General features: G+C 43.2%; 1 protein-coding gene and 1 pseudogene across 3 annotated transcripts in view; one reads left to right on the forward strand and one right to left on the reverse strand.

Annotated features, from left to right (window-relative positions):
* The window catches only part of LOC311056277 (RNA binding protein fox-1 homolog 2-like), a 52,043-nt pseudogene extending 33,800 nt beyond the window's left edge, over window positions 1-18,243 (forward strand). Inside the window, exons 7-13 of the transcript XR_014602902.1 lie at window positions 4,777-4,865; window positions 7,037-7,093; window positions 7,811-7,958; window positions 9,343-9,388; window positions 11,985-12,085; window positions 13,145-13,223; window positions 14,120-18,243. The product of XR_014602902.1 is annotated as an RNA binding protein fox-1 homolog 2-like (transcript). The remainder of the gene's footprint in view (window positions 1-4,776; window positions 4,866-7,036; window positions 7,094-7,810; window positions 7,959-9,342; window positions 9,389-11,984; window positions 12,086-13,144; window positions 13,224-14,119) is intronic.
* A 1,654-nt stretch (window positions 18,244-19,897) lies between these two features.
* Window positions 19,898-25,511, reverse strand: LOC311055976 (G-protein coupled receptor family C group 5 member D). Of its 2 annotated transcripts, none has more exons than XM_084072293.1 (4): window positions 24,938-25,511; window positions 22,292-23,531; window positions 21,724-21,779; window positions 19,898-21,505 (listed from the first exon to the last, which is right to left on the reverse strand). In XM_084072293.1, exons 2-4 carry the CDS (start codon window positions 23,439-23,441, stop codon window positions 21,407-21,409), a joined length of 1,305 nt encoding a protein of 434 aa, XP_083928419.1. In that variant the 5' UTR covers window positions 23,442-23,531; window positions 24,938-25,511; the 3' UTR covers window positions 19,898-21,406. The 2 variants fall into 2 exon arrangements, with proteins under 2 accessions (XP_083928419.1, XP_083928418.1); XM_084072292.1 differs by having other exon boundaries at window positions 21,724-21,782.
* Between the last annotated feature and the right edge of the window lie 101 nt (window positions 25,512-25,612).

Raw genomic sequence — 25,612 nt, forward strand, 5'->3', positions numbered from 1 at the left:
TGCTGCTGTCAACTCTTATTTCACGTTGGTGGGCGGGTTGGGGGACCTTACTTTATTTTGGGGTTATTTGTTCCTTTTATTTATTATATATTTTTTTCTGTTTCCCTGACGACTTCTGTGTGTTGTTGTCAGTCTCCACGGTAACCACTCGCTGTTTCTACGGCAACGGTAAGTTGTGTACTGCACAAAAAATATCAATCACTGAATTGAACCCACCTCCACCCCACCCCCTTGCAATGGGCTTTAGGCACAATACAATCATATATCATATTGTAACATATTTTAAGGTTAACACAGTAGCGATTTAGATTGTTTTGTCCATTGTTGTTATAATTTACATATAGATTACATCCTAACAAGTAACGAGTGTGTAGGTGCACATTTTGCCCTACCTATACATGCACTTTAGAGCTAATGATATCTTGTATTGTACATTTGGTATAGCAGAGACACACAGATGGACAAAACATCAACGACAAGCTTGTATCTTTTAGTAATAATATTTTTCCCCATGCCCCCCCCCCCCCCTCCCCTCCCATCTCATTAACACCTCACTGGGAATGAACAAAATGTAATCACCCTCGTCTCTGCAATGACACGGCTGTCCGCAATCCCTCTCATTAATTCTTCATCGGAGTCGATATAAGTATTTATTTTCCTAATTAATAACAATAATCTGCAGGAATGATGATATTGAGCTTTCGGTTCTGGCGCTGAGTTGTAATGCCTGCCGTTGCTTTGACTTGAATGCGGACCCCAAGCTGCAGGGCAAATCACGCTTCTCTGATCTAGAGTTCCTTTGTGTCATTGAGCTGTTTACATTCAGCATGCCGTGCCACTCGATGGGTTGGGGCAAATGTCAGCCGACCGGCTACAGTGTACATTAATCCATTCAGACTGGGAACGCATCTGTCATTTTAAGATTTCTTTGGCTATTCAAAAAATAGCAGATATACAAGATCATAGCGCGGAATAGCGCGGCACTCGGTGCCGCGGTATGAGCTTGTAGATCTGCTTTTTGTTTTTAATCGTGATTTTTTTTTTAAAGCAAACATTTGTAAAATATTTTGTTCCAGGGACTTCCCAGAAGCAAAAATGTACAAATGTTCACTTGAAAAAAATATATATTCAAATATTTGTGCAAGTGTTTAAGATTTAAATAAAAAGAATAGCAGATCTACAAGCTCATAGCACGGCACTCTATGAGCTTGCATATCTGCTATTTTTGTACAGCCAAAGTATAAAAGAATGGTTTAAATTGATACACAGATGCGTTCCCGGTTTTAATGGGTCAAAAAATGTTAGCTAAGTGGGCTTCAAACTTGGGATGGGAATGTGTCCGGGGCAGGCCTGTGAGCTAATGTTTAATGATAGCTGAGTGGCTCTCAAACTCAGGAAGGGAATGAGTCGAGGCTTGTGAACTAAATGTTTAACGCTTGGCTAGCCTGCATCAGCCTCGCTTATATTATCGTGCGGTAGTTATGGGATATCAAGACAGTCTAGAGTATGTCCAAACTACACATTTTGAGATCTTGCCCTTATTATAGAACAGATAACACATAATTATAGCGTGCATTTGCCTCACTATTTACGCGTTGATTTATGGAACACCATGCAACTATTGGCAAATCAGTTTAGGCCGTTCCAAATGGGCTCAGAAATGTCATAGCTGTGTTAACCATATGCATCTTTAAACCGATATGGGGTTTACATTGATCTTCTTTTGGGTCTCTCTCTTTCTTTTATTATCTTGTTTCATTTCTTTATTTGTTGACTTGATTTTGTTTCCCTGTCATGGATTGTGTGTGTATTTGTAGCTGCAGTAGTACTAGTAGTAGTTGCAGTAGTAGTTGTGTACTAGTCTTAGTTGTGAATTGTTGTGACACAGTATTAATGCCTGGCAGAGTGTCTCGTGTTTATTTGATTTCTTTACTTTTTGGGGGAATGAGGTTTGCTCTTTATCTTTTCTCAATATCTCTTTGTCTTTTCTTAACTTCATCCTTTCTTTGGTGCTCTGTCTCCCAACCCCCTCCACATGAAATACATTTTTAGGAGAATGGTCACCAAATCTAATTGCTTTATATGAATGACGCACCTTGGTATTATTTCTTGATTGATTGATTTCATTTTGTTTATTTTGTGAATAATTACTTTTTATTGGTTGTTTCTTTGGTGTTGCTTATGTAGACAAAATGTTTCTCCTTTCTCTCTCTCACTCTTCACTCCATTTTCTTTTGTTTCCCTGTTTTTTTGTATGTGGACTGGCTCTGTCTGTCTCTATTTCTCACCTGCATCTGAACTGTCCCCTTTCCGTCTCTTATGTGTTTGATATGGGAGTGCTGCGATTGTTTTGATTGGTCTCTATGCTGCATCCGACGCTTGCTGATTGGCTGAACTTTTGTTTTCTATTTTCTCTTTTTCTTTTTTTACTCTCACTCTTGGTCATGTGATGCGCCCATTTGGCTGAGTGTAATTTCTGTGTTAAACGATTATTAATTTTATGAAACAAATGTTTTAGCACCCCTTTCTCTCCCTTTCCTTTTGGTTTTATTCGTGATTTTTTTTTTAGGTACGTAAACCCCACAAGTCTGGTTTCATATGGGAGTTAGATTTCATTTTGTCCAGGGTCAAGCTGGATTTGGGATGGGATCAAAGGTGGAATGGGAAAAATGCAATGTTATATTCTTTTTAAAATATTTGCCTATTACATAAGTGTCTCTGTTTGATTTGCATGCCTGCCTCTCAGAAAGATCTAATTGCAATAATTTTTCATGACCCACACATTAGAAAAAAACACTGGCTTTTCAGACCAAAGATGAAACAAAAGACATGAACGAGTCCTGCAGCGATATTGAAAACCTCATTGGCATTAATTGAATTTGTTAACTTAATTTTTATATTTCAAGATGGCTTCACTCAGACACCCGTGGAGACACCCGTGGACAGTTGCATCAGCTATCTAGACGGGCTAGGGTTAATTGAATCATTTTCCAGTGAACTTCTCATTTGCAATGAAGGAGGAATGAGGTAAATCTCATTTCCATTTGAATGAAGCCCGGCCCATTAAAGAACATGACTCACAGAGAGGGCCAATACAGATCCCAGCCGGGGCCAATACAACAAACCTCAGCCTCGTTCACAATGGTTATCTAAATGCAACTATATCTCTCTCTCGCACACACACCACACACACACACACACACACACACACACACACACACACACACACACACACACACAAATATGGTGTTCTCGCTTTCACTTATTCACCCAAATTCTCTGCATTTCTCTTTTTCTCACTCTCCCTTTCACACACACACACACACACCCCCTAAACTCTTCTCTTTCCACCTCTCCTCTCTCTCCCTAAACTCTTCTCTTTCCACCTCTCCTCTCTCTCCCTAAACTCTTCTCTTTCCATCTCTCTCTCTCTCTCTCTCTCGCTCTCCTCTCGCTCTCTTCTCTCTCTCTCTCTCTCTCTCTCTCTCTCTCTCTCTCTCTCTCTCTCTCTCTCTCTCTCTCTCTCTCTCTCTCTCTCTCTCCCTCTCCCTCTCTCTCTCACACACTCTCACTCTCATTCATTCTCCTGGCTCTCGCTAACCAAAAGGTCATTAATCTTTAGCTTGCCACACAGTCAGATATGAGGCTTCAACAGCACACTTAGACAGTGTGGGTTATTACGGAGAGCCCCAATCTCCCTCCCATAAAGCCCATCAAAGGGAGATAGGGGATAGATCAAGGGACCTGAGTATGAGCCTTTGAAGCTCGGAGAAGAGATTATCAGCCATCTTGGATTGAAAAGCTGGAGCATTACGGCTACAATATGAGCCTGCCTGTGCACTCAAAACTCAACCTCAAACACTCAATACCTCTACCTGTGCATGCCATACACAAAAAAAATAAGTACAGTTCAGTTTCTCCCTGCTGTAACATGCCTGTGTACCCAAGTTTACCTCAACTTTCCTCATCCCAGCTTCATCCATCTCTATTTGTCTCTCTACCTCTCTGTGTATCTATTTCTCTCTCTCTCTCTCTCTCTCTCTCTCTCTCTCTCTTCTCTCTCTCTCTCTCTCTCTCTCTCTCCTCTCTCTCTCTCTCTCTCTCTCTCTCTCTCTCTCTCTCTCTCTCTCTCTCTCTCTCTCTCTCTGTCCCTGCCCCTCCACCCTTTGAGTTACAGCAGGGTTATAAACAATGTCACCCATGGTGCCCTTCATGTCTCACTAGAATGAATCATCAAATCTCTATTGGGGTAGCTCACCGTTTTTTAATTGCATGATGACTAAGATCCCCCTAACGACCCCCCACCCCACCCACCCTCCCACTCATGTGTATAGGCACACACTTAAACACTCACTCTCACACTCGCACGCACGCACACACACACACACACACACACACACACACACACACGCAATCACAAAAGTGTAGAGGGAGTTGTATGCGTGGTACTGGTAAACTGTGAAGTTTCAGACATATTGATTTCTCTGTTAATGATCCAACTGCAGTAAATGCAGGCCTTAGAGAGACATCTCAATCTGTGCACATCTTGGATATGCAGGTCTACACCACACATAGAGATACTATACATAGACTACCACTCAACCACCATCTCACAGCCATATATTGGTAGGCTTTGATTATGTAAAGTGGGGAAACGTCAAGTTAAGATTTATGACTGTTGACGTATGTTGATATGAGTATGCATTATGGCTGCCTCTCCTCCATTAAGCACTACTTTTTGTCTGTACGGTTGACTCTCTGCCTGTCTGTCCCCAGGTGAATAAATGCCACGGCCAGGGTTATGACCAACAAGAAGATGGTCAGCCCCTACCCTAACGGAGAGGCCCTCAGCACTCTGCCTTATGGTAAAAACACCAGCATTAACAACACTGACGCACTTAACTCATTGAGTGCCAGAACTAATTTATTAATTAAGTCAGCCAGTGCCAGTGTTTTTGAGCATTTTACTAATCTTTCAAGAGCCACATAATATTTTGTTCCAGGACGATCGACACATGAGTGTCGCGAAAGATGAGTGTCTCTACTTCCATCGGGGAAAGAAAGCGTGTCACTGCGACCCTCCGTTCTTTAGTTATTGCCTGTGAATATGCAGTAGCTTGTTCTCGCCAAAAACGCAGAAAAAAACAAAGACTTTTGTTTTATTCTAAATTCTTTAACATTAGATTGGGGCGGGCTGGGTTTGTAGTGATAACATTATTTCCCGATCTACTCTTCTCCAGAAGTCATAGGATCATTCATAGGTTGGGGGACAGTGCCATCTAGCATAAACACTGAAAACACGGTTTGGGTCTTTGGCACTCTGGGCTTTGGAAAAAATGCACGGTACACGTCAATGGCACTGAATGAGTTAACAATAACTATAGGTCTGCCAAGGTGTCCAGTCTCAGATACAGCTTAAAAAACGGTTAACTCGCACAGTATAATCCTGTGTTGATTGAAATATGTTGAACTCTTATTATTATTATTGTTGTTGTTATGATAATTATTTTGTTTTACCGAATGGGTTCCCAGATTGGAGTTAAATCAACACTATGCCAAAAAAACTGACTTTTGGTTATTTGGGGTTAAGTTAGTAAATTATAGATATTGTTGTCTAATTTGGATGGGAAATGTAGCTCTGCGAAGCTAACATGCTAAGAACTGACGGCTTCAGGTTTGTTGATCTTCTCTAATTCAAACTCGAAGAGACATTTACTTATTTCAATAAGAGCAAACCCGAGAGAATCGAACACTGCAACCCATTTCAGGTCCTGGCTTGTAGCGGGTGAAATTTGCACTTTCATCCAAAACCTTATGCATGCAGAGAAGCAGATGGCAAACAGTCATATAAAGAACAAATTTCACTGGAGCCTTTGGACATTGGCAGTGTCGCCAAGCATCATCCTCTGAATGAAAACTGTGTAATATAGTTGGAAACCTGCCACTTGGCTGATGTCACATCATAGTGACAACATCCCAGGAGTGACTAGAGTCAGACATTTGCAAAGATTCAGCTCTTAGGGCACGATGTGCCATTTCGTCTTTACAGCTTGCACATTATAAAAAAGAACATTGGAAAAACAACTGTTCCATTTAAAATGTCAAAGGTTTGTGTAGCTGATGAAATTTTACTTTGCTCATTCCTCGTTTCAAACATTATCTTAAAATAATGCTTAGCATTATTATTTAAGCTGTAGCCTGCTTGGAGTAGGAGGTAGGCTTTTACATAGAAGACGACACTGTCATTGTGTGACTGTTGCTTGTCAGAAATAATATATGTTCAACAAAACGACCATAGTTGAAGAATACATTTGCCACTTCAGCCGTATTTATTGTGTTTTACAACAAATAGCCAATGCATTGTGAGCTAGTAGATCTGCTATTTTTGAAAATCTTTAAACAAACGTATTATAATAATTGTGACATGTTCTTTTATTTGTCCAAAATAGGGATGCCAGGTGGTTAGGCTTTAGCAGTAGTGCACACACTAGAGATATACTGTACCATACTTAGACACACAGGGCACCCCTCAACCATCTCCCCCAAAATTGGAATTCATGATTTACAATGATTGTCAACCAATCTCATATGTGGGCATGTGACATGTGAACTATTCTAAAGCAAACTTTCTGTGAACTGTTTCAAAATCAACTCAGTGGGTGACAACTTATCTGACCCTTAATGTTATCTTAACTGTAAACTGTCGGAATGTGTGAACTACTAAACCCCACGTCTGGCGAGGTAAACTTCACGCATCTGGTGCTTCAAGCAGGTTATTAAAACAAACATTCCTTGGTGCTCCAGTTCTGACGCTAACGCCAAACACGCTGCTACCATTCTCCCGTGTAGCTTCCCTGTAACAGATGCAATAACTATGAATGGCAACGTCAACGTTGCCATGAGATGTAACCATGAATGAAAGGAAAAGCGGGCTTTGTCCAGGTATACTGGATACTGTTCTAGTATCCTTACATTCCCTATAACCCAGGCTTACTAACTGTCACTCCCCTCCCTCCTGTCTCTCTGTGCCTGTCAGCGGGGTGGAAGTTGAGCCCTATGGTGCAGGCCATGTACGGACCAGAACTCTATGCAGGTAAAATCGGGCTGCCTCTTCTCCCTCCTATATTTCCCACATTTTTTGTCCCAACCCTGGTTCTTGGGCACCAGTGCTGCTGCTGCTGGTACTGCTGGTTTTCTAACAAACATTCACCTGGTGTAACGCATGCAATTCACTTCCTTGAAGCATAGAAAAGCAGCAGCAGAGCCCTGAGGACCATTGTTGGGAGCCACTGCTGTACTCACACAGATCTGTCCTTTCATTCTGTCTCAAAAAATGCTCGATTTTAAATCATGCTCACACTCAAAGCTTTAATTTATATGAATGTGCTGTATTATCCAGTGTTTTTCCCCACCAGCACATTGTTATTGATATCCTTTGTTATAGCCTCAAGGCCATATTATATTAATATATCCTGTCTGCTTCCTTCTGCTCTCCTTTACTTTATTCCTGCTGTCTCTTCTTCTGTACCCCCCTCTCTACATACCTTCATATCTCTCCTACCTCCATCTTCCTCTTCCCCAAACTGGTAATCCAACTCCCATCTATCCTTTCCGTCTTTCTTCCCTCCTTCCTTATCCCCCCCTCCTTAACTCTTCCTCTTTCTTTCTTTCTTTCCTCCCTTCCCTCCTTTATCACCTCCTTACCTCCTTCCATTCAAACCTCTCCTCCCATCTCCATACCTCTTCCACACTTCTCCCCCCTTCCTTCCTTCCTTCCTTCCATTCCCCTCCACCTATTCTCCTCTTCCAGTTCCAGGGTTTCCTTACCCCTCTGCTGCAGCGGCAGCCACTACAGCAGCTGCAGCGTTCCGTGGGGCCCACCTCAGGGGCCGGGGGCGGCCTGTCTACAGCGCGGTGCGTGCTGCCGTGCCCCAGCCAGCCCTCCCTGCTTACCCCGGGTAAGAGAGAGAGAGAGAGAGAGATATGTTATTAGCCTTTCATAGGGACCCACGCACGCACGGCACTCACGCACACACACATTACTTCATCATTTCTCAGAGCTTGAGTTGATAAGCACAACAGACCTGGTCAGAATAGTAAACAAATGTGCGTGTGTTATCTGTAGTTGCCAAAAAGAAAACCTGAATCAATGTTTGAAAACAAGATATAGAGGTCGCCAGCAGTTTTCCCAAGTGGGGAAAAAAAGATGAGATGTTGTACGTCATTTTGTGGATTATTTATGTATTCATTTATTTATTTTTTATTTATTTATATGGTTGAAGTGCAGCCCGCCTTGAAAAGCCATTTTTCAAAACCGTTTTCCAATTCCTATTTAACCAGGTCTCGGTACGGTTGTAGCTCATACCGCTGAAATGCTGTTTGCACTTGAGGTATTATCAATCTCATCCAAACCACAGTTTTAACAGTCAGGTCAAGATATTTTCCTGTGGAATGTACCCTATTGACAGGATTGCACTGTGGATTGCCGATTTCCATAATCACGCAGAAAGCACAATACCCATGAACACACAAACTGCACTCGGTCATTATGCATAAGCACCAGGCACCTCACCCGCGGATTTGTCACAAATTATTCATATTACTGTGATCTTGTTTTGGTTTGTTTTTTTCCACTGTCACTGTGTGTACTGTTCATGCCATTGCTGCCGGGTTGGGCTGGTTGTGACTGCTGTGATATTCAAATCGAAACAGATGTTGATTGGTTAATGAGATTGTGACTGCGTACTGTTATTATATTCAGATAAAGCTAAGCAATTATGAAATGATGGGTGCTGCAGGAATTACCATCTCCGTGTCTGCTCCACTATTGGCTTCAACATGCCCAGTAAATCCACAGCTTCGCTTCTGAAGGACCATTTCCTCATGAAAAAGAAATCTATTTGAAGTGGCCTTCACCGGCTAGATTTCCCTGTGGCAGGGGAACAATAGCAGTGTATGGTTTCAATTCAGTTTAATGCTGGTCAATGTACTTTATTTATAAGCCCCAGGGGTCCATTCTCGCCCTGTATAATGGCCTTTGATTGTTGTTTGCAATAGTGGAACATGGATGGAAATTGTACTTCTTCTGCATGCTGCATGGGTGTGAAATAACTCTTTCTTTCTTTTGTTTCCTTCTTTCTCTTTTGCTCTGTTTTGTCCTCTTGCTGTGATGTCACCTTCATCCACTCTGGTTTGGGACGATGCACTCCTCCACCCCCCACCACCCCCATCCTTCTCCATCTGTTTCAACCCCCACATCACTCCGACCCCCTCTTTCAACTGTGCCTTCCTTTCCATTGCTCTTCTCTCTTCCCTCTGTTTCTGTGTGACCTCCTCTCTCAGTGTGGTGTATCAGGATGGTGGCTTTTATGGAGCGGCAGAATTATACGTGAGTAAACCACCACCACCTCCTCTTTGTCAGCATCACTCTCTCTCTCTGTGTCTTCCTCCTTCTCCTTGTCCTCCTCCCCTTGTTTTTCCCTTTGGGGAGGTTTATATCTGCATGTGCGTCCGGTCATGTGCTGCACAGAGCTGCCCACCTTACAGGCGGTTGAGAACCTCCCTCCCCCACCCCTCCCCTCCTGTGATAAAGCAACCATTCAAAAGCAAGCGGTAGTCGATTATCAAGACCCAGGAATTAGGTTTTGTCCAATTCTTTATAATATATTTATTTATTTTTATTCCGAATTTCTGGCTATTTGGGCACACAACATATTCCCCTCATTACATTCGACTTTTGCACCAATCACACTCACATCCCTGATCACACAGATTGATCACAGCCAAGCGGACCAAATAGGCTGTTTTAGATTTTTAGAGAGTGAAAAAAAGGAAACTCATCAAGAGTTTGAACACTTGATGATAATGATGGGAGACAAGGGTATGGTCTCAACCGCCAATACAAAGGCTGCTCTATGGGCAGATGTGACAGTGTGCGTCAGTGTGGGTGTATGAATATGTGTGTGCTTGTGTGTGTGTGTATGTGTATTCAGGTTGACAACGGCTGTTTCTGTTCTCTCTATAGACTAGTGTTTCAGGACTCAGTCCTTAGCCCCAGATTGCCTCAGGTAGGGTCATCTCAACATCCAAAACCCACAGTGTGCATTGTTTTACTCTGCTACTCTCCCTCTGGTCTTTTGAATCATCTTCTGGTCTGATCTGGAACACATTCTTTTTAGTTGGTTGAAAAATGACAACTGCTTTGATTTTTGTTTAAAAAAAAAATCATTTAGTTCTCATATTTCTTACTAACTCACTGAAATCTGCACTCTTTTTTTAATTGTGGCGAAGGCTTTTCTTTTTTTGCTTGTTTGTTTTTTGACTAAACTGCTAAATGGAGTGTTTGTGGTTGCTTATCCCACCAGTTCTAGTTCAAAAGAGAACCTGGTCTCTCAAATTCGGCTGGGTATTTTGTTATAGTCATCCTAATGTTATGCCCATCCTGTTTATTGATTTGCTAAGGATGGCATTAAAACCCACACACGAAAAACACTGCGGTGGTGGTCTTAAATTATAAAGTATAATTTCCAGGCATCATCTCATTCAAGTTGGAGGCTATTATGGCAATGATAGACTACATACTGTACCAGAACCCCCAAGTTTCTCACATCATTCTCTCTCAAAATTGGAGTTTTTCAACATGGACTACGAGGTCCAATCGATCATAGCCCCGGGTGAGATTATGTTCTGTACTTCTGTGCCCTAAGGCGCTGGTGTTAAGAATGGAGAACATGGTCTCTTCCTGAATGACATAACCCTCATCCTCTCTGTCTCTCCCAAACTTTCACTGCCCTCCCAGAATGGGTATTGAAGCATGTCGATCCACTGCTGCATGCGGGCATCCTACTACTGTGCTATCTTTCCACCCCTTTACTCTCTACTCTCTCTCTCTATTCTCTCCAACAACTCTTGCTCTCTCTCTCCTCTCTCTCCAAATCCTCCACTCGACTTGGATCCAAGTTATTTCACTCATCTACCCCCTTACACACTCTCTCTCTTTCTTTCTTTCTCTCTCTCTCTCCTTTCCTTATCTCCTTACCTCATTCGTCCCACCCTCCTCTCCCTATCCTGCAGATGTGTCTAGGAGAATGCTGGGATGCTATGTTATGTTAGGTTATGTCCTGTTCTGATCTGATCACGTCCATTCCAAACTCGGAGGTGTTGCGTTTTGATAGGTCTGCATTATAACCCGGGGCATGCATGCAATCTTAATGCAAGGACAGTGATTGGAGTGTCAGTCACAGTGAGCTTGTTGTGTGTTTGTCTGAGTGTATGATCCCCCTTCTCTCCCTCTCCCTCTCTCACCCTTTCCTTTTGTCTGTCTTCTAAAAACATGTGACAGAACTGAATAAATAATTAATAATGGTAATAATATTGCACCCTAACACGTTTTCATGGTGAAAAATGCCCCACCTGCTATTTCTATCCTATTTAGTATGGTATTCTCTAGTATCCATTGTAGATACAATCCTCGTCCCTCCCACCCAATTATGCCGGTAACGAGATGTTAATACTCTGATGCATCTTGTTATTTAACATTTAATTAGCACATTTCCTTAACCGTACTAACTTCATTAATCTATTTAAAGTCAAGAAGATAGTTAGGATTTCACCAAAACAAAAAGAAAAGAAGAAGGAAAAAAATGTTTCATTTTTAAAGTAAAAATTGACCTGTAAGAATCCACGGTTAAATTAAAACTCCATTCAGTTAATGAATTAACTTCCATTTTATAGATGTCCGTAAACTATATCTCTGTTCAGTGATACGCAGTAACATCCTCAGTGTTCATTTAGTTCCGAGATTGGGGTCCATTTGGTTACATTTGTTAAGTGTTGGAGCTAAGTGAACAGTGAGTATTTTACTGCGTAGAGATAGGCCTGGTGTCTGTCACCTCAGAGGGAGGCTCACTCTGTCAGTTACGCCGTTAAGTCAGCTCTGTAATCAGTCTGTGTGTGTTTGTGTTTGTGTGTGTGTGCATCTCCAGGGAGGCTACCCTGCTGCCGCGGCTGCTGCAGCTGCCTATCGCTATGCCCAGCCGGCCGCCGTAACCCAGGCAACTGCGGCCGCAGCCGCTTACAGTGACAGGTGAGTTCACCTCAGGACACACAACTTGAAAACATAAAGTGATGGAAGTAATTTTACCAACACACACACACACACACCCATAAACACGGCAAGGCAGTGTGATTGATAGGCACTCACTGTGATTGGAAATGGCCAGATGGTTTCTGTTTTACATTGAAGTTTAAAAGTTAGGGCCATACTTTGGCCATATTATACAGAAACATGGACTCATTACAGCAGTCGTTCTCAAAAGTTTTCATGTCAGGGATGACCAAATTAATATTTTGTGCCAGGGACCCCTGGTAAGATTTGTGTTGTTAAAATGTTACCAAAAAAAAAAATCACTTTTTTTCCTACAAGCTCACGACGCGATGCATTGTGAGCTTGTACATCTGTCAATGGCCAATGTAGAGCCGTAGATCCTTCGATGTAGAGTATAATGGGGTTGAAGTGGTGAAACAGATTTTGATGCTATATTAACTCATTAACTCATTAACTCAATCCACACATTACAATGCAACGATGACAACGAATAAAAAAAAAACACACAGCTCTATTTTAGCGTGTTAGGTTACCTATCCCAAGCAAGTTTAAAGTCTCTTGACTTTTATACGATACTGAAATGAAATGAATCCAGTGCTTTCCTCAAAATCAAACAGAACGGGTGGCGCAGTGGTAAAAGTAACTGCCCACCACCACGGTGTCTGGGCGTTCAAATCCACCACAGTGCCTCTGGCTGTGTTGAGTGTCTTATACGAACACGATTTGCCCGTGTTCAGGGGAGGGGGTTACTTTTCACTACATGTACTCCTACAGGCTGGGGCGACACCTATCAGCGGTGAGTGTTGGGCAGGAGGAGTAAGACATCCTCCCAGTGGGGGCTAAATAACTAAATTGGGGAGAAAAAGGGAGAGAGAGAATTATACAACAATCTGTATACAGTGAAAATCTGTTATGTCAGTTTGTCTTGACAGGCCTCTGATTGCATGGTTGCATTGATCTCTGGCGATGGGATTCTATCATTTTGGTTGTAATGACAATAATAATGGTCAAATGTGTTTGTGGTTCTTGTGTTGTTAGTTATGGGCGGGTGTACACCACAGACCCCTACCAGATGGGTTTAACCCCAGCTGCAGCTGCTTACGGAGTAGGAGCCATGGTGAGAAAACTACAACTGCTTAACACCTTTATGCACAACAACCAAGATGAAGCTGTAAGTGCTGTGTAGAAGTGGGGAGTCATGGGCCTGAGTTTGCTGTATCTACACATTTGGAGAGTTCATTAATTATACCTGGTTGCCTCAAAGGAACCAAGTAATATTCAGTTTGTATACCAAAATAGAGCTTTAAGTTAATCATACATACCGCTTTGTGTGTTTGTACGTGTACATATCGATTTGTTATTTTAGTATGGGGAAGGTTGTGACATAACTCCCACTTACTGTACAGTATTTCAGTAAAAAATGTAAATGCCAGACATACGTAATACCATGGTATCCCATTGTTCGATGAAAATCAGTTGTCTAACAACTCAACATTTGACTTTTGGATTAGTCCATTAACTCATTCACTGCCTGAATTATTTCTGGCCACGTTTGCCCACTGCCAAGATTTTTCATTGAAAAAAAAAAGTACTCAGGAGCCGAGATACAGAATTTTTAAGTTTAAAGTTAACAAGGAAGTGGATGGGAGTCTAGATCTTCGAAAAAACACATCTCCTTGGTCTTAAGGTCAAATAAAAAAAAATGTAAAAAAAAAGAGATAAAAAAAAGAATAATAATTAAAAGTCGTTTTAGTCGTTCTAGGCAGGCATGGCTTATGGGACAGAAGTCGTTTTAGTCGTTCTAGGCAGGGAATGAGTTAAGATGTTTTAGTGTTGCGGTATAAGATGGTACAAGACCCGCGATCATTCAACTTGGAACGACCCACATAACTATAATTTAAATCCGAGGATTTACTGAAAGTACACTTTTCACTCAAAAGGTTTTCACTTGATGGCACAGCAGATATTATAACCCCTAAAGTTTTCTCATATCGTTTCCTCTGTCTCTTCCAGGCTAGTTTATACCGGGCGGGATACAGTAGGTTCGCTCCATACTAAACCACACATCACACCCAAGGAATTCTACATTGCTCTTTCCCCCTTTCCAAGCTCTTTGTTTGGCAAGAGCTACCCTCCATTTTTCTGTGGACTGGCGGTAGTGACAAACCATGTGTTTTTGGAAAGAGAGAGAGGTCATTGCCACATCATCAACTCGAACTCAGTTTCTGTACTGTTCTGTCTATCGGTGACAAGGAATTACAATGAAAACTGCCAGTGGATCTCCCACATAGAAAGCTGAATGAGGCTATTTTTGAAGACGCTCAACTACAGTACGGGACACAATCTAAAATGGTTCTATTTAGAAACACTACCGGACATACGAGAGGGAGAGAGACTGCTGTTTGCCTTTGTGGCCCTTCACACTACAAACCTTTTTTTCCTCTTAGGAATTCTACGCAGTTATATCCACTGCCCCTATGTTAACCTAATCAGACCTAATATACGCACACGCATACGTCATAGCGCCCCGACCTTCCATTTCCTCATCATTTTCCCGTAACCCTTGAACTGCACAGATTGATAGACACTACACAGAATTACTACCCTGAAATATAAGGTACTTTTTATTTACACAAATTGCATTGATTGAAAAAAACAACAAGTAAACAAAATCTATCCCTCCTACAGTAGAGACCTCCCACCTGTGTTAAAAAATAATGATGCGAAACAAGTACATTTTGGACTGCTCAACACGGAGACAGACGAATGCTTTTCTTTTTATTACTGTTTTTTGGAGCGTTGGAGTGAGAACATTCGGCCGACTCTACAGGAGACATTTCCTCTCCGCTTAACAACTGACAAGTAACTGAAAGAAAGTGCTGTGTTGCCAGGACAACAGGAGATCATCAACTACATGAGAAATGAGAAGTCCTTTTCTGTCCTTTTTCTGACACTACACAACTTTCCTGACTGTAAACAAATTAAAAAATAAGGAAAAAAAAGTATGTGAAAACGACATGGGAAAAAAAGAAACCAGTGAGAAGTTTTTCTGCATTACCTCAGTTTTTCTCTTTTCTTTTGTTATTTGTTTTTATTCTGCTGCCATTGAGAAGAATTTGCTTAGCAATGTCATTATGTGATCAGGCGGACGCAACAAAACTGTCTTATCTGTCCTTTTTCATATAGTCCACTTAACTGCTGGTTTAGGTATTACAGTTATTTCATTGCTGTTATTGCGAATACAATGACAACACTTAGACATTGGAGCCTTCAAATTGGTCTGTCTGCATTTCTAATCTGAATAGTATTTAGTTCTCCCCCTTAGAATTCAGTACACCTCAACCCACAAGAGATTATCAGGTGCTCCTTATCTACTTTATTTTTCTCTTTTTATTTTTTATTAACACTCGGTCAAAGATTCTACCAGACTGTCACACATTCCAAATGTAGGGAGTAACATAGCAATTAAGGTTCAGTTCAGGTTCAGCTGGATGTCTAATAACCATAAAATGTACATTAATTAAATTTAGCAACGGATGCATTGGAAATCGTCAGCCAGTCAGCTAAACGGGTATCCCTGTTGGTGAATTTAGATGTTTAGGCCTACAAGCTTCAGGCAGAGCTACCGAGTTGACTGAATTGAATTCTCCAAAATGGTAGATCCCAATAGAGTAAGTTAGATTAGAATGCAATGGAGCCCTTTAAAACTAGGAGACACAATCTTCTAGTTGAAGTACTATTCTCAAGGAAGGGGAACTGGATTCTCCGTCCAACAGAACTAAGCAGAACTAAGACAATTTACAACAATTTCTTGTGTTTTTCTCATTTTAGTTTATTTTGTATGCCAATAGGACACTACTTACCCCCTTGGAACTAGTTTTAAGGGTATACTCTCTACATTGCATTGCAATCTTGACCTGACTCCCTCCTTATTCAGAAACACTTGTAGGAATGTTTTAGGCGGTCCAGGTAGTTTCAAACTCATCCTTACTGTTCTGCTCAAAGGTACAGTAAAGGAAGTGGTAAGCAAACCATGTATAGGAGTCTCTGTCCTATGTATTATATATCCATATACTCTCAGTATGTTATTATTGCTATCATTTGTCTTTTGGTTCCAAAGATTCTCTGGAAAAAGCACATTTTTGGTCAACATTTATTACACTTTTTTCATGGTTGTTTCTAGTTGTTATTTTAGCTTTTATGTTGTTGGTTTTAACTTGTGGGTTAAAGCTGTATTATTTCAGATCGCGTCAGCAAGGTGTTTTTCAAAAAGCGCCCTGGGAAATGTCATAGGAACAGGATCTAAAGATGACGGAGGAAAAAGGCTTTATTCTTTGTAGCAACATATTGGAGTCCTGAACCGCAAGCAAAGCAAGTCCTAGATTTCATTTTTGTAAAACCCACTTAACATATTTATAGGAACCACCCAACCCCCCATGCTAAAGAGAACGAACTTGTCAATGATTGAGGATGAACAGACTGCGTGACCTTGTAATGCGTTTGTGGTGGACATTGAGACCGAGTGTGGACAATACTTTGACGAGCATTTCCGTATAGGGCCCAAGCCACAGTTCGAATTGAAGACTACATACTGTCCCTCCACATAATGTCAAAAAAAAATGTATCCTCAAGTCCAGCTGTGGCCACCTTTACTTTTTTCTTTTTTTTACAATGGAGCAGTAGTGCGTGGGTGGTTCCGTCGAGGGACATTGCAGAAGGTGACAAGCAGAGCCATTAATCATGAGCTGACAGGATAACAATGTTACCTTCTGCAGTACAGGACACAGTGGCCACTACAGGCCCTGGGTGAGGTGTAGCACTAATGATGAAGGCTATGCTTATTTCATATGATCAAGTATGTTCTGCAGAGGATGTCCCAGTGAGTGTCTATGATGAGATCATGAGGACTCAAAAATATTTGTTTTGATATATATATATATTTTATATTTTCGTTTGTTTTGTTTTTCCTCTTAACAAGTATTATCAGAAGTATCAGTATGCATGTTTTTGTGTGAGAAAGGCAGGGCGTCGTGACAGAAATGTATCATTGGTGCATGAACTCAAATCATAGTGCTGGAGGGGGGTGGGGGTAGTGGGGTGACGGAGGTTTAGGATGGAGGGGATGGGATTGGAGGATGAGGACCAGAAAGATGACAAGTCAGCGGAGGAGGTTATGTGATGTGAGGTGGCAGGGGAGACAGTGGAGCTCAGTAATGGTCCACCAGAGAATGTGCGTGTCTGGGTGGGTAGATGGGTGGTGGGGGTGGGAGACAGTATCCTGCAGCCACATTACATAAAGCCACAGCCTATTTAGCTCAATTTAATAATGCAGGTTATCTCTCCTCTGTGGTCGCTGTAATCACCAGTCATCATATCAAATGCTCAGAGTTTAATTTGGAACGTTGGACCCCCTGGCCCCTTGGTGTTTACTTTTATTATGAAAATAAAGATCAAAGTAGCTGATGGAGGTAGTGGGCCACCCCGATGACAGCTCAGCTGAAATTGTGTGAATTGGTTCTGTACTGATAGCAGGGCGTTGTAAATGGATGCTGGATAGCTATACGCTTTAGAAAGCGCAACATCTCTCTGGCAGCCCTTTCTCAGTGATCTACAAGCTCACAACGCGTTGCCAACGCATTGTGAGCATGTAGATCGGCTATTTTCGGCCTGTGACGTCATACGATTAAGTATAAATTGGTCTTTAAGAGAACATTATGTCCCCGTTTTCTCCTTAATTTGCAACATTTTGCTTCCAAAAACGGTTGCAAAATGTTTTCCAAAAATGGCTGACAGCTTCCTGTTACATCAGGAGGAAGCAAAATAGTTGAGTTCAGTTTAGTCCTGCCTCCTAAACTCCCTGCACTGTGCTCAAGTCAATCCAGTGGAAGTTTTTGTACAGGGACTTAATAGATGGGTTTCAATTGCATGTGGATTTTTATATGATTTCACATGCTCATCATTGCTATAAGAAAAAGCTCATTTATCCAAGTGATTATTGATTATTTCTTTTATGTCTTTATGAAAAGTGATGTGTATTTTCTCACCATTTTTGTTTTCCCTTTTTGCCATCCTTGTGTCTGCCTTTTTGTTCTGTCATTGTTATTATTGAATGTATATAATAAACTGTTTGGTTTTTATATTGGTATGTGACTGCCTGGTTATTAACTTATCTACAGTTTGGTGCTTTTCTCAAGTATTGTGTGTTGTAGGCTACAATGTAGGCCAAAAGCACACCTAACTAGTGCTTATCAGGGAGTGATAGAGCATTCTCAGATAAACGTTTGAGTTGGCAGTTGTGTATTCGCCTACAGTTTTTCATTCACATGATTGTCTTGTTGTCTTTTTTTCCCTTCACTGTTGTCCATTCGGGCAAGTGGTAGGAAAGTTGTTTTTGGTTGCCTATCATTGGCAGAGCCATTTCTTAATGGCCATATAGGCCTAAACGAGATCTCTCTCTCTCTCTCTCTCTCTCTCTCTCTCTCTCTCTCTCTCTCTCTCTCTCTCTCTCTCTCTCTCTCTCTCTCTCTCTCTCTCTCTCTCTCTCTCTCTCTCTCTCTCTCTCTCTCTCTCTCTCTCTCTCTCTCTCTCTCTCTCTCTCTCTCTCTCTCTCTCTCTCTCTCTCTCTCTCTCTCTCTCTCGCTCGCTCGCTCGCTCTCTCTCTCTCTCTCTTATATAAAATCTGTGAAAGCACAAGCTTGTGAAATGGCAACAATTGCACACAATTAACGCCACATCGCCTGGCGACATTGCTGGTGTAGTTAACTTGGCTCTAGTGAAGTTAAGTCTAATCGGGTGCAATACGTTAGTCCGACAGCGCATTCCTCCGACAGCGCAGTGCTCCGACATTAAACAGTAAACCCGAACCAAACCCGCACCCTAACCCTAACCGCAAGCGGATGCCACATAGTCGGAGAAAAGGTCTGTAACGCATGCCTCCCAGTCTACTGCAAGGTCCCACAATGACGGAGGTAAGACCACTACAACTTTTCTAATTGTTACTGAGGGAGAAATCTGGAACTATCTTTAATTGCGTCTGAACTTAATGGCCGTAAATGGTTTAAATGTGGCGGAAACCTCATATCCCTGTTAATTGCTTGCTCCAATGCACAAGAGGCCAATTGCCAATTTGATGGCGTGTGCTTTGTCAGAGTAATTGAAGTAGGACTGATTGAAAGAATTGGTTGAATACCATCAGATAAGTGGGAAGAAGGATTGCATCTTGGTCAAAGATTCTACAATCTCAAATGAATGGTCATACCCTCACTCACCACCTTCAGTCGGTGAGTGAGGGTAAAGTTATCATTATGGGGCAAAACAGCGTCATCATTTTGGTGTTTGTCACGAAACTAATGTCAAAGTATTCTGTTCATTCATTGTATTAATGAGGATGGCATAGTTGCATGATTGATTGTATATGATCTCAAACACGGCGTCTTAGTTAAAAATAAATAGCTAACTTCATAAATGCATTACAGCAGAAATCTCCATCTGAAATCGAAAGGATTTCATTCCCTTCCTTCACTCAATCCTGGGAAATTTGCTTCTCCATTTCTGTGACTGAACTGCACAGTAGCAGTTTAAAATGCCTCAGCATTGCCACCTAGTGGGTATTGTGGTGTACTATCACATAGCGCCCATTATAATGCGACCCATAATTTGCAATGAATGCCAGGAGGCATAACACCTGCTCAGGCTGAGAAACAATAATTGGCCCATGCTGAGCCATCTGTGGTCTTTGTGTATGGTAGGTGCTTAGGCATCGCTTTGTAAGGATAACAAGCAAATATGCACTTTCATTTATGAACATTTTATTAATAACACTTGTTAAAGCCACATGTAGTACAAAAATCCATTAGAAAAATGAAATGTATCATTTAAAATAGGTGCGTAAAGAAAACCCATTCCATTTGGGTACAGTTTGCCTTGTTAATGAGACTTGTCTTGCTGTAAAAGCATGACAACTGCATTGTAACTTTCTTTATGAAGACATTAAGCAACAATGACTGGAGCCCCACAGAGATGACATAATATCTCATTGTCTCCTATCCTCCACTTTCCTCTTCTCCTTCCCTCCGTTACTTTGCTCTCCTCTTTCTGCTTCTTGCCCTTTAAGCCTAATTTATACTCCGTAGTATGACAGTGTCACTTGACCAGGAGAACAGATCTACAAGCTCTTAACTTATTGATCTGTTATTTACGAACCGGTCGTACGCTGGAGTATAGAGAGGTTTCCTGTTAGTAAACATGAGAGGAATATGACCGCGCAGCTGCGGGGGGAAGCCTATGGGTGCGTTTGGAAATTACGCACCGGAGCACACTCGCCTATTAGTTTGTATTGGCCAGTGCGCTCACTGCCGCTCAGGGCTGTATTTTCGAACGCGCCTTCACCCGGGCATGCGCAGATTGCGCATTCTGCTCTGTGATGACGTCGCGCGGAAATCCGTCTATAAGTAAGAAGTCAAGATTTACCCCATCTCCTCTCCTCTCCAATCTCCTCTTGTCTTCTCTCCTCCTCTCCCCTTCTGTCCAACCTTCATTTATATTACTTTCCTCTCGTCACCCTTCATACATGCCTCTGCCCTTCCCAGCAGTTTGGCACCTTCAGAGTGACAGCTTCATGCTTCCTCTCTCACCCCAGGCACCATTATACTCCTCAGTGCAACATGCAGCTATAGCGCGCGTGTGCACACACATTGACTGTCTCTTCGACAGAGTGCAGCAGATCTGGATTCTGATAGGCCAACGTTGGACTAACTGGATTCTGACAGGCCAACGTTGGACTAATCTGGATTCTGACAGGCCAACGTTGGACTAATCTGGATTCTGATAGGCCAACGTTGGACTAATGTGGATTCTGATAGGCCAACGTTGGACTAATCTGGATTCTGACAGGCAAATGTTAGGCTCATATAGTCTATCTGTGATGATACATCCTCAAGTACAGGATGCCTTTATTTGTGTAAGTACAGTAGACTACATGTTTCCCCCTCTTCAGCCTCTCATTAGAGGACGACACAAACATATATTTATATTTGTACAAGAACGAACGTAAGAGAGCTTAAAAATGTTGTGCCAAGTACATTATGTACATTATAGTGCATGAGTTGGTTCTGCCTCTTGTTTGTCTTTGGTATCTTATTATTTGGTATCGTGTTATCATTCAGTACTGTGTGTGTGTGTGTGTGTGTGTGTGTGTGTGTGTGTGTGTGTGTGTGTGTGTGTGTGTGTGTGTGTGTGTGTGTGTGTGTGTGAGAGAGAGAGAGAGGGAGAGCGAGAGCAGATAGGAAAATATGTGTGATCTTAATCAGAGATAGGGCGTCCATAGTATTCATCATAAGGTTCTCTGATGTTGGTGGTCTGGGGGCGAGGAATGGTGTAATCTTTGTCCGGGTCTATTTCCTAAACACAAGCACGCAAACACACAGAGGCAAACACAAATATACACACACACACACATTTATCATGTTAGTGCAATTAACACAGTGATATGTTGCATTTTCATTAACCTTCCAATATGCCTTAGCCATAATTGCCTCCAGTTGTAAAAAAAAAGGTCATAGTTTTTAATTACTGAGTGTATGGAGTTAGATTGTTAATTGTAATGGCTTATTACTCACTGTCATGGAGAATCCCGACTCATATGGTGATCGTAGTACTGGCTCGGTTCTCCTGCCTGCTGGCATGATGTAGTCAGTTAATTATTTGTTCATTATATAGCGTTCATCAGAAAGGCCCACTGTGAGAGCTGAGCTGACTGAGTGGAATTCAGCTCATTCATTTAGGCTTTGCAGAGCTATCATTCAGCGTAAAGGATGATCCTGGCCCAGAGGATGAATCACTGTCAATTTGGTCTCTAGTGTCCTTTTTACTGGCCGACTGATCACTGTTCTCATTTCCTTCTGTCTCTCTGATGAAACTGGCTCCTTTTAGGCACTACACTGTAAAATCCTGAGTGTTAATTCAATTCTAACGTTAACGTAAGTTAAATTAACACTAAATTAAATATTGATAATAAAATTACCCCACACGCACACACACACACACACACACACACACACACACACACACACACACACACACACACACACACACACACACACACACACACACACACACACACACACACACACACTATAGGGTGGTAAGCTAATGAAATCTCCTGGTTCTCTCCCTCAGTGTTCTCACCTCTCCTGGGGTCGGCGTCGTTCTCAAAGCTTCCGTTCTCCCTGCCTTCCTTCTGGCTGGCCATTCCCGGGATTTCAGCATCAGGGCTCGTCCAGCCGGCGAAACTCAGGGGACCTTCCTTGCTCTTGCGCTCGCCCCGGCAGAGGAAGGCAACCTGGGCCACGCCGTACCCCAGCAGCAGCACCCAGCCGTTGGCCACCAGAGCCACGCTCAGCACAGGGTCGTCCCACTGCGGCTGGTGGCCCATCTCTGCATTCCCCCTGGTAAGCAGGGCGATCCACACCACCCAGATGCCGGCGGAGAGTAGCAGGGTGAGGCAGAGCAGCGTGGCCTGCACCTGGCCCTGCCGGTGGGAGCCGCCCGTGTAGCTGTAGCTGTAGGTGAAACACGAGTGGCACAGGTTGCGGAGGGAGAGGAGCACGCCGAGGGCCAGGAGGAAGAGCACGTAGATCAGCAGCATCACAAACTCCCCCTGGCTGTACGCACAGGGCTTGCCGTCCCGGACCAACACGATGATCAGCCACTCGACGGCGATGACCACCTGCACGACGAAGAGCCCCAGGGCCAGAGCAGGCTCCCCCCAGCCCCGCGCCATGGCGAAGCCCAGCAGGGCCAGGCTGCGCGACACCATGCAGGAAAACGCCAGGGAGAACAACACCCCGAACAGGAATAGCCGGGTGGGGCAGGTCGCAGGTGTGAGACGGATGATGAAGGCAAAGGTGATGGCGAAGATCCCCGCCGTGGCAAACAGGAACAGGCACATGGAAGCCACTGTGCCACCGAAGCCCCCGCGTTGGTACCGCGTCGACACGCAGACCCACAGGGTCCAGAAGAGAAGGCCCACCAGGAGACCAGCGCTGACCAGGAAGCCCAGAGAGGCCAGGCTCTCCAGTACGATGCCCCATGCTGCCTGCCGGTCACACAGGTAGGTGAAGGCAGGGTCCAGCTCCGCCCCGCAGCCTGGCACTGCATCCTGGGAAAAGTTTGAGGAAGTGTTGATGGCAGTGGGCGTGTCTGTAGGTGAGGCTGCAGTGGTGGGGATGATGGTGCTGTTAGTGGTACTGTTGGTAGTCTGTGTCTGGTAGCAAACTATACGTAAGAGGAGGAGGAAGAGGGGAAGGCATTTGTGCTTTTGGGATGAGAAGGCCATCCTTGTTTTGGTAATCCGCTTTAGGAGTAAGTTCAGCCTTTTCAAGTGTCCTCTTAAAGCTGGTCCTTTGACGTGGCGGGTCCTCGTTGCCTGAAACAAGCAGCATAATGGAACACATGTCTCACATGTATCTTTGACAGCTTTGCTTGGCTAATGAATCCTTTGAGTTGTGTGTCACAAGTGCAAGTTTCCCAAAATATGTTAATGTGTCACTTTGACCGATGGGATCGCAAGAAGGTCACGAGGCAGGAGAGAGAGAGAGAGAGAGAGAGAGAGAGGGAGAGAGATACTGACAGGCTCACTAGAGACAGACTAAGAACATATACTGTAGCATGGAGACAAAGGCAGGGACGTAGAGAGAGAGAAAGAGACAGAGAGAGGATTTGAGCCAATAGACAGTGAGAGTGAGACAGCAGGGAGGAGAGGAGAGAGTGTGTGAACAAGCCAGAACAAGGGAGAGAACAGCGTGAGCAAGAGCTAACAAGGAAGGAATAACAAGTAACAAGGTGAATTTGGGACACAGGCAGTGTAAACAGCCATGAAGGACAACTTAACTGTCCCTGTTACATGAGATCATAAAGCTGTGGTCACACCAGGAAAGAGGCAGATGAACAGATAGAGAGTGACCCTGGCAGTAACATACTGTATGGAGGTTGTGGCCTGTACACAGATTGGAAGTGTGGGGGGGGGGGGGGGGGGTGGAGGGAGAGAGAGAGAGAGAGTGAGAGAGAGTGAGAGAGAGAGAGAGAGAGAGAGAGAGAGAGGCCACAGATATGCACTCCTGATAGCTGATTGTCACTTCCTCTAGCTCATAACAGAGCCCTTGTTTCTGTGTCAGAGATCCAAAGATGACATTTAAGAGGCTTATCAATGGGTAAATATGGCCCAGGCCCAGAAATTAACCCTTGGGCCAGTCGTGTGTTTAAATAGTAGGTCAGGAGAGCATAGTAGATACAGGAGTTATAAAAACATGACTGACTGAAAAATGTTCAGCTAGAGTGCTTTATTTACATATTCATGTTTGTGTTTTTAACTTAAATCTTGGACTTTGATTGTCAGTAAGGTTCCGAATTTGATTGTTGGTGAGGTTCAGCGGAATTATATTAGCTTTACTAGCAATAGCTGACACAGCAAGCCCAAACCACATACCCATTATGGTTCGTGCCCAAATGATTACAGTAGTAAAGACCACAAGCATTACACAACTTATATTACAGTCCCGTAGTCAATACAGCTTTTAAACTAGTTACTGTGTAGTTCAAGCCATGAAATCCATCTCCCAGACTTGGGAGATGGATTTCTCCCCAAAAAATCAAGGCCTGATTTATACTTAGTTGCATGCGGGTGTCGCAGATCAAAAATAGCAGATCTACAAGCTCACAACATGTCACGCTGCGACACATTGTAAGTTTGTAGATTGGCTATTTTTGGTGCGTGGCACTTGCGTGCAACCAAGTATAATTCCGACTTAAGCTTGTGTATAAAAGATGACATACCTTCTGTCCTGAGGGATGTAAGTCAACACACGGCCCCGTTTCCACTCCTTCCACTTGCTTTCTTCAGAACTCGTCTTGAAGTTTTACAAAGTAGTCTCACGATAAACTCTAAAGTGTTGAGGCATCAGAGGCCACTCATGTGAGAGTGTAGCCAGCCATGTGCCTTCTGTCTCCAGGATGTGCCCATATCTCTGTGAGCTCCGAGGTAAGCGGAAGACCGTATGAGGAGGAAAAGAAACAGTGCAGAGATTTGAGCCAATGGGTGTTGATGCGAGAGGAGAGGATTGTTTTCACTTCTCTCAGATTTACATCAACAGGTGAGAGCGGCGACTACTGCACCCCCCTCCCCTCCCCCTGGCTACGCTTCTACTTTCAGTCCCTCACCCCGTCTGTCTGCCTGTCTCTCTGTGTCTCTCTCTCTCTCTCTCTCTCTCTCTCTCTCTGTCTCTGTCTCTCTGTCTGTCTGTCTGTCTCTCTCTCTCTCTCTCTCTCTCTCTCTCTCTCTCTCTCTCTCTCTCTCTCTCTCTCTCTCTCTCTCTCTGTGTGTTTCTGTGTCTCTCTCTCCCTTTCTCTTTTTCTCTTAGAAGGTTCTCGGAAGGTATAGGTGGGGCTCAAAGACCTGGAGGCAATGGCACACACACGCAGGTGTGGGGGGGCTTGAGAGAAAGGGAAGGA

The sequence above is a fragment of the Gymnoscopelus microlampas genome, assembly GCF_963454915.1.
Source record: "Gymnoscopelus microlampas genome assembly, chromosome: 11".
Classification (NCBI taxonomy): domain Eukaryota; kingdom Metazoa; phylum Chordata; class Actinopteri; order Myctophiformes; family Myctophidae; genus Gymnoscopelus; species Gymnoscopelus microlampas.

What these genes read in the sequence shown, in the direction of transcription:
- LOC311055976 (XM_084072292.1), bottom strand. Translation starts at nt 23,441, where the DNA reads ATGGCCTTCTCATCCCAAAAGCACAAATGCCTTCCCCTCTTCCTCCTC. An exon ending in CGACGCCGACCCCAGGAGAG is followed by an intron (nt 21,783 to 22,291) that starts GTGAGAACACTG and finishes ACATCATGCCAG; the next exon opens with CAGGCAGGAGAACCGAGCCA. An exon ending in AGTCGGGATTCTCCATGACA is followed by an intron (nt 21,506 to 21,723) that starts GTGAGTAATAAG and finishes GCTTGTGTTTAG; the next exon opens with GAAATAGACCCGGACAAAGA.